Source organism: Daucus carota, chromosome 8 (genome assembly GCF_001625215.2).
Source record: "Daucus carota subsp. sativus chromosome 8, DH1 v3.0, whole genome shotgun sequence".
Classification (NCBI taxonomy): domain Eukaryota; kingdom Viridiplantae; phylum Streptophyta; class Magnoliopsida; order Apiales; family Apiaceae; genus Daucus; species Daucus carota.
Window position 1 is genome coordinate 28,430,078 of NC_030388.2, and position 14,472 is coordinate 28,444,549.

General features: G+C 36.1%; 1 protein-coding gene across 2 annotated transcripts; it reads left to right on the forward strand.

Moving 5' to 3' along the window:
- The first annotated feature begins 544 nt into the window (after positions 1–544).
- On the forward strand, positions 545–14,004 carry LOC108199382 (flowering time control protein FCA). 2 transcript variants are annotated; one of them, XM_017367168.2, is made up of 19 exons: positions 545–1,810; positions 2,563–2,633; positions 2,810–2,888; positions 6,952–7,034; positions 7,104–7,155; positions 8,032–8,099; positions 8,540–8,606; positions 9,171–9,250; positions 9,327–9,391; positions 9,828–9,887; positions 9,996–10,125; positions 11,244–11,327; positions 11,418–11,948; positions 12,215–12,418; positions 12,523–12,729; positions 12,842–12,880; positions 13,347–13,412; positions 13,496–13,541; positions 13,639–14,004. In XM_017367168.2, the coding sequence occupies exons 1-19, from the start codon at positions 661–663 to the stop codon at positions 13,644–13,646; spliced, it is 3,090 nt and encodes a 1,029-aa protein (XP_017222657.1). In that variant the 5' UTR covers positions 545–660; the 3' UTR covers positions 13,647–14,004. The 2 variants fall into 2 exon arrangements, with proteins under 2 accessions (XP_017222657.1, XP_017222658.1); XM_017367169.2 differs by having other exon boundaries at positions 8,038–8,099.
- Positions 14,005–14,472: the final 468 nt, after the last annotated feature.

The following is a 14,472-nucleotide window of genomic DNA, read 5'->3' on the forward strand; positions in this document are numbered from 1 at the left end:
CCAGTCCCTGCATTTTCTGGCCACTTAACCAAATAAATTAAAAAGTTTATCATTTGTCCTGACCCTGATCTTTTACATGATGAACTTTTTGCCGTTATTAATTTTTTCTTTTAATGCATCGTTTAAATTTTGGTACTTGTAAAATATTTCAGGTATCAACAATAAAAGATATTTTATAATTACAATTAATTTTTTAAAAGAAACAAATTATTAATATTACAAAACCAAACTAATACCAACTTATAAGTTAAGTTATCCAAACACTTAAAAAACTTCTGTTAGCTTATAAGTCACGTTATTCAAACACTTCCGGTAGCTTATAAGTCTAAACCAACTTATCACTTTTAATCCACTTCTTTATTTTAAGCAATAAATCACTTTTTTTAAGTTCAGCCAAACTGCCCCTAAAAGTGTAAGTAAAATGTGTAATAGCATAAAATTGACACGAGGCTAAGAATAAAGGATTCATCGTGCACAGCACGTGTATCTAAATCAGTGACGTCGGCGTACTCTATATGCTGTATATAAACCCACTACACGTACAACACTCCTCGATTCATAAAATTACACACTCCCCTTTTTTACTATTTAAACATTTACGAAAATAGTAAAATCCCCAATTTAATTTTCTAGGGTTTGCAATTTCAGTTTCAATTCTCCATGGATAGACACCGCGGCGGCGCAGCCGATCGCTACGGCGACTCGCGGCCCTACCGCAACTCCAGAGCGCCTCCTCCGCCTCCGCCACGAGGCGACGGCGCTTATCCAATGAAAAAACACCACAACAATCACAATCACACTAGCCCTGATGGGAGTTACTTTAATTCGGGGTTTTCTAGCGGCGGTCGTGACCGTGGTGGTGTCAATAGTCCACCTAGGTTTTCGGGTGGTGGAGGTGGAGGGCGTGGACCGGGGTTTCGAGGCGGTGGAGGACGTGGAGGTTCTGGTAATTTTGATCAGAGGAGTCCAAATGGTGGTGGAGGACGTGGTGGTATGGGTAATTTTGATAAACAGGGTCCAGGTAGTGGTGGAGGTCGTGGCGGTGCGGGGAATTTTGATCAACGGGGTCCAAGTGGTGGTGGTGGACGTGGCAATTTTGATCACCAAGGTCCTCCGGCAAGTGGTGGAGGCTATGGTCCAGGTAATTTTGATCAACAGGGTGTGGTTGGTGGTGGAGAACGGGGAAATTTTGATTATCATGGTCCGATAACTGGTGGAGGCTATGGTCATGGTAATTTTGATCAACAGGGTCCAATTAGTGGCGGAGAGCGTGGCAATTTTGATCACCAGGGTCCGGTTAGTCGTGGAGGACGTGGCGGTGTGGTTAACTATGATGAACAAGGTCCAGTTAGTGTTGGAGGACGGGGTGGTATGAGTAATTTTGATCAACAAGGTCCAATTAGTGGCAGAGCCCATGGTGATTTTGATCAGCAGGGTCCACTTAGTGGTGGAGCACGGGGTAATTTTGAACAGCAGGATTCAGTTAGTGGTGGAGGACGGGGTAATTTTGATCGGCAGGGTCCAATTAGTGGTGGGCGGGGTAATTTTGACCAGCAGGGTCCAGTTAGTGGTGTAGGACGGGGTAATTTTGACCAGCAGGGTCCAGTTAGTGGTGGAGGACGTGGCGGTGCAGTTAATTTTGATCACCAAGGTCCTGTAATAAGTGGAGGACGTGGCGGTGCTGTTAATTTTGATCAACAGGGTCCTACTACTGGTGGAGGACGTGGAGGTAGGGTTGATTTTGATCCACAGGGTCCAGTTACTGGCCATAAGCGAGGGTATCCTTTTTCCGCTCCTGCGGTATCTCCAGGTAGTTTTTGATTATTGTAAATAATTATATATATTTCTTAATTTTAATTAAAAATTGAATTTTAGCTGCTGATTATTCCTTGTACTTGTTATTCAGTTGACTGAGAATAATTTGTGATGTTTATATGCATGCGAGGCTAATAAATTACTAGAATTCCTGATATTCATCTTGAATAATTATAATAGCACAGTTGTAAATTTTAATATGAAGCTGAAAATTTCAGCTTCTTAGCTGAATTGTAATATTTACATACAAATGAAAGCTGAACAAATTAGTTAGCATATTATTTTTCTTATGATATGCTTGATTGATAATTGGGTTATTTGTGTTGACATGGTTTAAGGACTTTCTGTCCGTTCTTGATGATATACCTGTACCATGAAGTTGAGTAATTTATCGACTCTGTAGCTTCTCCGAACCATGTGGTATTTCTTCATTGCATATTTACGACTATGCCGACAGGCTGAAAATTAGAATCTTGGTTTTGGTTTAAATTTTTAATGTTGATATTGGTTTTGGATATTGGGTTGAGAAGCCAATGCTATAAGGAAAATAAGTTGGTTGCTGTTCACTTTTGTTATAAGTTGCATTGGTTGTATAATCATAATGTTGCAATTTTTGTTGTTGGATGCAGAATCCATCTATCTTTATTAGTAAGTTATGTTCTACAGTGGTATTTTTTGTTTTTTTTGTTAAGTAGTATTATAGCTTTGTTAGTATAGTTTTTCTCACTGATATGTGATTTTTCGTAGATAATCAAGATGGGGGTGCTTTCGCCAAACTTTTTGTCGGTTCTGTTCCAAGGACAGCCACTGAAGAAGATGTAAGTAAATTGATTTATATTTTATGTCTACAAATGGACCCCTCTTGTTTAGTTCCTATTTCAAAATAATGTTATGCTTTGAGTTTATAGTCAAATAATTAAGTTGATGACTTGATTTATAAAAACCATATCAATTCTTCCCAATTCTTTTTTTTTTTTTTTTGTGTGTGTGTCAGATACGGCCGTTGTTTGACCAACATGGACGCGTTCTAGAGGTTGCTCTGATCAAGGACAAGAAAACTGGGCAACAGCAAGGTATGCATGTATACTCTCCCATGAATATATTTTTTTCCTATAGGTTATCTGTTTTCAGGTCCTCTGAGGGGACGAGAGGAGCATCTTTAGCCTATGTTTCATCTCAGTTATTTAATCAACACCTGTTGGATTCTTGTTCTTGGCTGCGATTGATCTTGTATGTTCGTCCTGTCTACAAAGAAGGCAAAGACTAAACCCTTAAAAATCAATTTCTGTGTTGATTGAGAACCAGGAAGCTTTAGATGTTGCTGTTCATCATGTTGATGGCTGTTGTAAAACTTTAAGATGTGTTTTACAAAGAAGTATCTATTACCATTGTAGCATTCGTAATAATTACATTTTTGTGGAAGTTGTCTTTGTAGAACAAGTGACACTTCTCACGAATGCTGTTTATGTTTCTAGATACGTAAAACACTGTAACAAAAGGATTATATGGATTCTTTTTTTGACGAATGCATAAAATGTTCATTTAAATTGGACGTATATATGTGGATGTCTGAATATGAATGGGTCTATACTCTATAGCTTGGACTTTAAATTTGTCTGTAGATGCCTTTGTCCCTTTCCCTTTGTTAGGACCAGTGAAGTACTCCAGGCCTTTAATGAGGTGTCAAATCTGGTTACATTTCATGTTTACAGCTTCCACAATAATCCATCCTAATTATATGGATAGATTGTTCTTAGTATATTTTCTATTGGATTTAGTCATAAGAAATCATTCCTTACATTTTGATAATGGCCGCATATCTTTGTAGCATGCGTGATGAATGTTGTTTGAGTGGAATCTGAGTATGTTTACTTCTCATTTACGTGTGTGATATTTTCTCTTGAATTTTTCCACTATAATTTCAGTTCCCCTGTTGTTGTGACTTGTGAGAGTATGTCTGTTGGGATTTATACTCTTCGTTTTGTGGTTGCTTTTAATATTTCAATTGTGTGTGTTAGGACTTTAGACGATACCTGCATCATAATTATTTGTGCAAGTATATTATATCAATTACTGAATAGTGAACTTACATAGTCATTTTGAGTCGACCATTGCTAGTTATTGCTTACTGATTGAATTGCTGTCTGTAATTTTCATTCAGACTTTTATTGATAATAATATCTTAAAAATGCTCCACCCCCCACCCCCCACCCCCTACGTATATATATCAAGCATCCTTTATGTACAAGTACTTGATGAACTGGGGTTTCTCTCACTATTGCTCATCTAATTCTCTCGCTGTCCATTTTGAGTTCTTCGATATTAATATTTAGTATCTAACAGTGTCAGAGTATGGAAATTAATCATGTTGGTCTCATGGTCTTTTGCTATCCCATCATGTGAGGATATGAGAATTTATCTTGCTCGTTTCTTGGTTACTCTCTGTAGCATTAATATCTTATGGTGGAGTATACATATTACAAGACAACTGAGTTTTTGATCTAGAACATACTTGACATTTGGTTTTTATATCTGAATTAATCCGTCTGTTGATGAATATTTCTCTGGATGAATGTGATGAACTGGTGTTGGACCAGTGTTTGTTATCAATATATTAAAATCGTCATTTGTTAATGAGAGCACTGTTTGTGGGCTCCGTTAGTACAATTATGGTTTTTTTGGTTTATTCACTGTGAAGGCTGCAATTGTGCTTTCTTAATGTTCTGATTTATAAATCATGTGACATCATTAAACTTATAATGTATTTGTTGACAGATCTCTTTGGGTGGCGTGTTGTCTTTAGTTGTTTACTGTTTGCAAGTACAAACAATCACAGAGCAGTTTACCTGTGTCTGATGGTAGTTGAATTAGTTATTTTTAATCTGTGGTTAGTTGATCTGTGTCGTATTTTGTCAGCAGTATATGAGAATGTGAACAAGTTGTCTTCCACATGGCTATCATGTGGCATCGCAAATTTGTATGGTTGAGATAAATGACTCGGTTAATAGTTACATATGTTTATATTACTGCCCTATTGAGTGCTGGAATGTTCTTATCATTTGAAATATTGGGTTTTTGATGGCGTATTTACTTAACTTGGACAATGACACTTGTTGCATTATTGTAATTCATTCAGTGATGGTCTTGTTGTGTAAAGCATGTAGTTTGTAAAGTACTTGCTATCAGAATACATTTCTTTTACATAGTTGTGGTTAATTTAATCAGATGAACTGCTTCTGTAATTGATAAGCGCTGTTTGATTCTACTTGCATATTATTTTTGGAATGTCTGTTCACAACGCATCCACATTTATATGTGGCTTATTGTATAGACATTGCATTTGCAGATTTTTTTTTTAAATGGATGTCAATTGATGTCAATTTCAGTTTCAAGTTAGTTTTGATAATGTACTCTTGTTTCTTTCAAAGATGCATGTATTTAATTTTTTTTGCTTCTTCCGAGTACAGTTATATGTTGGTGTGGTTATATATATATATATATATGTATGTATGTATGTATGTATGTATATATATATATTCATTTTTCTGCACCAGGGTTGTACATTCTTATTTATATGCATAGATGTATGGACATTTGTATGTATAGATTACTCTATTCGTTTCATGTGCTGTAGTTATATAGCGAAAAAGCCAAAAAGCCATCGTTGCTGCTTGATGAACTGCATAATTATTTTAAATACTGTAATTGGGCAATGGGTAATAATATTGTAGCTCTGTAAACGTTATTTTCTTTGGCGTTATACTTCTATTTTTGGTCGAGTGTTGATGCTGTTTTTGTGGATGCTTGCAATGGCATCCAATGACCCTTAGTAGTGGTATTTATTTTCACACATAATAATTCTTGTGGATAATATCTGAGGCTAGCGTAGGTACGCCATCATCTGTGTCACAATGGTTTATAGTTTAAGTTACATAACTAACACGGGTGCATTAGACTGACTGAATGAGGGACATGCGGCTTTACTTTAATAGCTCCATACTTCTTTCTGCATCATATTATTTTCCTGTGATTTGGATCAATTGATCAATGGATAAAGTTATTCATAATGTCAATTTGTTTTCCCGATATTTGTTTGATGGTTAAAGGTTGGACTGTTTTCATGGGATCTTGTATGGTTTAATATTTGTTTATATGGTTACAAGCAGTTGTACTTTGCCTATGGCCTTATGGGTATCAGTTAATGTGATGACCATTAGGATACAGGGAATTAAATCATGTTGTTGGTCATGGGCAGTATGTAGTGTTTAATATGACCCATAGATGGCTGATGTTAGTTGAAAGATGAGGTACTGCTATGTATATAAAGTTTCATGTTGCTTTATAATGCTTTTATGATTTATATGACTTCTTATAATTTTGTTAGTCATTATTTTTAGGAAATATAAGTTATTCAGATTTTGAATATCATATTTTGTGGTCTTAGGAGGCTGATTTAAAATATAATCAAATCAAGTTGCTTACATAATCAGTGTTGAAGTAGCTCAATTACGACATCATAAATTCATAAATGGCATCCAGACTTCTGTGTGTACCATTGTTCATTGCGGTCTTGATGGCTTAAATGAAATAATATGCCTAACCAATTCAAGGCAGCGCCTCACTCTAACAAGGCAGCACTTCACTCCACGATAACTGAACAGTCTTCCCTCTACTTAAACTGAACTGTCATGTGAATTTCAGTGGCTATATAGATAGCATTTGTAAGGGGCTAAGAGAGGCAACTAAGTTCAGATCAGCTCATATATAGAAGCTTAGGGAATGAGTAGTTTACTATACAAACTACATGCCTAACAATGTGGTACGTTTCCAGAAAACTTGAGCAAAGTTGGAAGAGTATGATGCCAATAACAATTGCTGGAACAGAGGCAGTGACGTGGCCTTATTCTAATGTTATGAATTGTATATGGATGCCCTAATATTAGTGCTATATATGTTGGGAACACTGGTTTAAAATAGTAAATTTGCACACTGTTTACGCATCTTCGGGAGTTTGACCTGCGTTTTGTAAATTCGGGTGTATGTAATATTATGTAAATGCATGTATATCAATTCATCATCCTAACTATGTGGTTACCTGCTATTGAAATTTGGGTACAAACTGTTTGCTCCCTGCAGGATGTTGTTTTATAAAATATGCTACTTCAGGGGAGGCAGATAGGGCTATTAGAGCTTTGCATAATCAGCACACTTTACCCGGGGTATGTCACTTCTGCTTTCACGTCTTATTTACTTGATCTCAGTTAATATTTAGCATGCATTTGTTTCAGGGGGTGGGTCCTATCCAAGTGAGATATGCTGATGGGGAGCGAGAGCGCTTAGGTAAATTCTGTTACCATCAAATTTGTTTATATACTTATTAGCATCCCTTATGTGCAAAGTTCAGTTCTTAAATATATTATTGAGGCCAGAGAATTCTCTTTCTAGTTATTCACTAGATCACTATAAAACTGTTCTAGTTGAGATTATCCTAGGGCATTATGTACAACTGTGTTTTAGTTTTAGTTACTATCTGTTTCTAGTAACAATATTTTTTTTTAAATTTACTTGGGATGAAGGGAATTTTTTTTGGGGTTGGCTTTCTGTTTGGCAAGTTCTTACACTTATATCAAGATCCCATGATATTTCTTTAGCAGAAGGGAAGTAACTCCTGTTTAAGTATTTAACTCAATAGGGTTTGTCTCTGTTGGAACAAGAAAGAAAAAGTGTTCACATCAAATGCTGAATCACAGGAGGCAATGTATATAATCATGAGAATTTTATAACATTCACTCAGAAGGCAGCGTGTTCAGTGCAAATCGTTACAGTGCAAGATGTAACGATTTTGGGATTAAACGGGGTAAAATTACCCAATGTGGCCATTCTAGACTTGCGTGACTAATGTTTGGAAATTTAATAAAAGGAAATATGGACTGGGAAAATCATTGGACTATTGTTCTTCTTAGGATAGACTGGCAAACAAAAAGCTCTGCTTTTAATGATGTGGTTAAAATCTGGAGGATGAAATCTATGATTGGATTTTATAGGATTGGCTCTAATTTCTGATTTGTACTTGGCAGAACTGTGAATCTTCTTTGTTGAAATGCACAACTTTTTACTCTCTGTTTAGAATGTTTGAGATTGCGTGCTTTTTTATTTTTTTTGATTTTTGAGTATAACTGTTTTATTACAATTTTGATGTTTTGTGTTGTTTGTTAGGTGCAGTTGAGTACAAATTGTTCGTTGGCTCACTGAACAAACAAGCTATAGAAAAAGAAGTCGAGGAGGCAAGTCATAAGTATATGTTTTTCGTAGAAATACTTTATAATAATTAATGTTTTTCCTGTGTATTATTTTATCGCATTTGGATAGAAGTATGGCCATTTTCTTTGTTCCATTAGCAATTAAATGGAGAAACAAGAAGGGTGTAACATGTTAATCGCATGCCATGAGTTTCCTTCTTTAGTGTCATGTTGCATATTGAAAGTTGGTTCTTTTCCGATGTAACATTTTTCAAAGAGGGTGAAGTATTGATAATCGCAGAAAAATGTAGTTTGTTGCTTCATTGCATGATAAACCTCAGCTTCTTGTATCATGTTGTATATTTCCTTTTAGAAAAAGAAGTTCTTGCAACCTATTACATCTCTTTCGTATATGCTTAAATTTATCTTTCTATTTAATGCAGAAGATATGAGCGATATACTGATGAAGTTTTCTTCTGTTACAGATATTTTCGCCATATGGTCGAGTTGAAGATGTGTATCTAATGCGTGATGAAATGAAGCAGAGTCGTGGTTAGTCCTGTTGCTATCCTTTCTCAATCATGCGTTTATGCTTGATATTCGATTACATGGTTTTTATTTGTGCAATGGGCAGATACTGTATTCCTTAGATTTATTTCATCTTTTGTGTCACACTTTGTGTGTGTTTGCACGCAAAAGCAGAAAAAGGCTAGTGGAATTTTTTTATTCAAGTATGCAACACAATTTGATTTTGAAAATTTTCCACTCTTGAATATTTGAGTTTACTGTACAATGCTTGACCTAGGCATTTTCATTTTCTAAATATAATAGGCTTTGGGAACTAAATTGTGGAAATTGAGATTTTTGAAAACCTATATTTGGAATTTATTGGTTTAGATTTATCGAGTATTTTGTGATAATATATAGATTGCTTGCTGTAATGCTGTTCATATTTGGTTTAGGTCCGCGCTCTTGATTTTCTTTGGTATATGTTTATGATTCTTCTCGGATTTGTTTTCATAATGATTCCGCAGGGTTACAGTTCTAGTTTGTATACATAATCTTTATTTATTTATTTTTAATTTCAAATGCTAATAATCATCAAATTTCTTGAAGGATGTGGGTTCGTGAAATATTCGAGTAGAGAATCGGCAATGGCTGCAATAAATTCACTTAGTGGAAGTTATATAATGAGAGTAAGTTTCACTGTGCATTTGTTTATTTGTCATTGGTCCTATTATTGAGTATTGACTTATCTTCTTTGCATCTTAGGGTTGTGATCAGCCACTAACTGTTCGGTTTGCTGATCCCAAAAGGCCAAGACCAGGGGAATCAAGGTGAGTTTTAGATTTCTACAATTGTCTTATGATTAAATTTTTTAGGATGTATTTGCATAATATTTTAAAAAAAATCTTTAAACCTATTACCGTACAGCGAAAGTTACTAGGGCTATCTGTTAGATAAAACTTCTTGAAGTTTGTAAGTGATTGAGTTTATTAAATTGTAAAAGAACATGTAGTATACCCCTCAAAAGTATGCTCAGAGGTAGAAAACATTACTTCTCCAGTTGGTGGTTTGGACCACAAGCTGAAAATCAGATTCCTTATTTTTTACTGACTCGTCATTATGGGAAGTTTCTTTTCGAATGAACTGTTTTGGAATCCCTAGAGTTTCCATTCAGCCTCAAATGTTCCTCAGTATTGCGCGGGTTATACCGATTTGAAGATTACGTTACTGGTTTCTTTGATATCCTCGGTTTCTTTTCTTTTTCAGAAATGGTCCTTCATTTGGTGGTCCTGGTTTTGGTCCTCGGTTTCAACCACCAGGGCTTAGGTAATTCTGTCCATCTTTGACTTTGTCATGTATTTTATCTGATTGCATGGTTATAATCTTAATCCACCTTGCTCTATACACTGTTGTTACTGATACTTAATCTTGCAGGCCAATGCCAAACACGATTGAGACTACTCACAACCATAATCTGCCTAATACCTGGCATCCAATGAGTCCGCAGAATCAAGTGCCATCTGACGTTGGGATACATACCCGGTTTCCAGCACCTTCAACACCAGTAAGAAGAAGTTTATATTGTTATATGCATTATGCATGTATACATGTTTAATATGTTTTATCGATGATATGCCGTTCTGCTAATCTGTGCATCTCCGTTCTTAATGTTTTCAAAAAGACTTTGACTTGTGAGGTCAACTGACTGTTGCTAATCTTTCTGTTTTTGAACTATTGGTTTGAAACCTTGCACCAGAATTGTGTTAATAGTAAAAAATTAGACTGGTCATAAGTAGTTATACTACTAAAATAATATTAAAATTTTAGTACTCCGCAAAATAAATCAAAAGCTCAGATGTCCCTAGGTTTGGTTAGTTTGGTATCGGATACTATCTTTCACATAGGTTGGACTAATTAGTTGCTCTTGAAGACACTTGAGGCTGCCTGCAGTCTATATTGAGGTGACAGCCTTTCCAGTCAGTTATTAATGTATGCTTAGTTGATGCCATAAATGTCAAGCTCGAAAACAATAATGATCGACAAAAAGGCTTTGAAATCCCTTGTTCCGAACCAAAAGAGTCTAGAGTCTTTATTTATTTTAGATGAGTATTGTTTTGGACATCCTATTATATTTACTTATTAAGTTTTGTACTTATTTTCAGTGACCTGTCTTAAAACTGCCGTATTGACCATATTGAGTCAACTGTTATTAAATACAGCAAGTTGTAAATTGAGGATAAGATCTACACTTATGGTAGAAGTAGAAGTTGAATAGATATCGGGCATTACTTTAAGGTAGCTGATAAGTTTTGGTATTTTATCGGTCAAAAACTTTGAGAAATTCGTTGAATTCTGTTGCATGAGTTTAATTATGAGTATTTTCTAATTTGTGTCCCAAAACTGTTGCCTGCAATTATGTAGTACGTCATATAACAATGTCCATGTTTTATGTGGATACTGTGGCAACTGGCAACTGGCAAGTACCAAATAGTTATTGAGCTTTTGGACCAGTTTGTAGTTAGTTGTGGCTTGAAGAATAATCTTTGAGATATACTTGACTATAAAAGATTGATATTGAAGTCTTTTATGTTGTGGGATCGTAGCCTACTTGAACATTAATTATAATTATGTTGACTTGAGTACCCAAGATAACCATTATTAATGTTTTTGTGTATACTTCAGGGTGGTTCTTCCTCTGGGGGCTTTAGTGGCTCTGCTGACGGTTCTTCCCCTGTGTTTCCAGTTTCGTCATCAACAGTGCCACAGGTACATATTCACTTGGATTCTGCCTTTTGTTCTCTCACTTTGTCAAGCAACAGCGAAATTTCCCTTTTTTAATGCCTGAAATCTGTACAGAATTATAATCAGTCAAAGCCGCAAGTCCCGTCTTTTAGCCAGCAAATTACACCAGTGCAACAACAGCCATATCACTCATCACAGCAGTACCCATCTTCGATGCAGTCACAATCAGCAGGATCTTACCCTCAGAAACAAACCTCTGTTGCACAGACTCCTTATAGTCAGACATATTCATCTCAAAAGCAGCCTGGTGTAAATGGGCAGCTGCCTGTTTCACTATCGCATAACCAGCAGAATCTTCCACCTGCTTCGACACAAATCCCGTCAAATAATAATGTACCACCACAATCTCTCCCTGGTATTGCAAATCAACCACAGTTAAATCCTCAGCAGCAATTTCCTCAACCTCTTCACCAGTCGCCCTCTCAGTTGACAGCACAGATGCTGTCACAGCAGACACAAGCTCTGCAGGCAAGGCTTCAATCATCACAACAGGCATTCTCACAGATCCAGCAACAGCTGCAGATGATGCAACCATCAAATCAGAGTTTTACGATGCAGCAAGGTCCAAAAGCTAGTTCTCAGCAGGTACATTGCATGTATTAAGTTTATAGTAATTGAATGACATCAATGACATCCTATTTGATGTTCTTAAACTACTTTTGTATGTATAAGCTTGTAATTTTCGGGACATTTCCCCCCTATGGCTTCTTATATGCACTCTACAATATGTTAAGCTACCATATAACTAAACTGCATCCAAGTTCGTTTCATTTCCACCAAATCTTGATGTGAAATATAGTGGATGTAGTGGCTTTCTAATATATCTCTTGCTGAAAACTATTTTCCTCCAGACCTCGTGGGATGGAATGACTCCACAGACAAGTGCCAGCAGCAAGGTCAATCCTCCGGTTGCAGATGGGCCTTCTGCTGCAACTGCACCTTCAGTTATTCCTGAGATGACACACACAGCAGTTCCTTTGAAATGTAACTGGACAGAGCATACCTCTCCCGAAGGATTCAAATACTACTACAATAGTACAACTGGTGAAAGCAAAGTAATATTCCTTACTATTTGAAAAAGCTCCTATCTGAGTTTTTCTCCTGCCATATATGTTAGTAATTAACTATATCTAATATGAATGATGACATGACACTGCAGTGGGAAAAGCCAGAGGAGCTGTCATCATTTGAAAAACAGCAGACACAACTACAGAAATCTTCAGTTCAACAGCCTCAAAGTCAGTTTCAGCCCCAAGGTCTCCCTACTCAGCAAGTTCCTCCAAACCCTCAAGGTCAATTCCAGCCACAACTTCAACCGCAGCTCCGCTACCCACCACAGCTGCAACAGCCCTCTCAGTCTTCTTCAGTGAGTTCCATTGAAGAGAATATTAACTTAGATCTATGCTTCTTGAAACACACACTATATTTTGTTCATATGACATATCTTTACTGACCCTTATATATTTTTAAATATACAGTACCAGGCTCCTGGATATGCAGGTCACCAAGGTACTCAGGTATGTCACTGTTTTTTTTTTTTTGCTAGGTGGTATATCACTTTTTTTAATATTTACAACTCGAATTATATGCAAAACTGGTAAAAACTGTTTGCAGACTTGCAGTGCATTAAATAAGGGGAATTTTTTTTTGTTTAAATTCGTTTAGTGAATAGGATTTTAAAGTTGCAAAAAGTCACCAGTTTTATTTAATTAAATGATGTTATGTTCAATATATATTTCTGTAAACAGTTCACCCCCTAGTTCGTATATATTAGTGTCATATTAATATGAAACTATTCTCCATTTTATGCCACTTAGTGAAAGGGTTTTTGCCTTTTTGTCTAAAGTCTTACAAGATATGTTATGGTATAAACTTTGTAATTGATTTCATAAATGAGCTGTCACCAAAATATACATTAATGCAACATGCTTTCGATATGGAAACCTTCCCAATTTTTTCCCTAATAATCTTTTGGCACTGTAGGATATTGCCTATAAACAATCACCGGCGGTTGCTAGCTCAGTAAATGATCCCTCACGATTCCAGCAGGTATGTATGTGGTAATGTGTTCTTGAATGGCCTTGCACTTGTTTCTTCATTTGCTTGAACATCATGTATCTTCTTTGCTGCAGGGTCTGCAGGGTTCTCAGGAATGGATGTGGAAGAATAATCCCACAGGTTCTGAATTTATGTTTCTTTTCGTCACGTCAAATTTATTATCTTTTACCTGCTTTTTCCGAGGCTGGGTGAATTCATATATTTCACTTGTCTGCAGGTGCCTGAGTGAGATAGGATGTATGCAGAAATGTCTCGTAATGAATACCGAGTTAGAGGTGGTTTTGCCTAATGCGAGATATGCTGGGAGAGTGCAAGGAAATGTAGACTTGATAATGAAGTTAATGCATGGCAGGGTTCTTCTTTATCGGTTTCTTTCCCATGTTTTGTCATTTATTGACTCCTGGGTCATTAACATCTTGACCTATGCGCCTTCTCTAACTTTGTAACATTTAGACTAGTTTTCAGTTTTAGATCTAATCTTTTTTTTCTTCTCCATATATGAGGAATCTGTAAAATCGATAAGAGCTTTGTAACACATTTTTAGAGAGATACAGTCTTGTTAGCTGTTATAATTTTCTTTACATTTATGTTGTGTTTGGTTGGGGAGAATGGAATGGAACGGGACAAGTTAAAATACTTGAAACTAATAGAGATGGTAAGAAAGTTTTGTAAATAATTTGAGGGAGTGCAAAATTACTATGATGAGATTTGAGAAGAAATTGAGGATAGGAGAGAATGGAGCATTCCATCTCAAATTGGAGGTGTGATATCTAGCCTATGATGTAAGGAATGGAATGGAGGAAGGAAAGAAATTTCTTAAAAATTGTTCATAAGTTCATTTTTCATTCTATTCTTTCTGGAATCATTCACCTCAACCAAACACAACTTAGTAATCTTGACATTCCCATTCAGTTATCCCGACGAAATGTGCATTTAGCAAGAGGAGAAATGGTTTTTTTGATACATTATTATGTTTCAAGCTTTCAGCTGGGAAGTGTGTGTGTGGCTGTTACTATGAAAACTAATACTATTTTCTTGTAATCACTTTTGG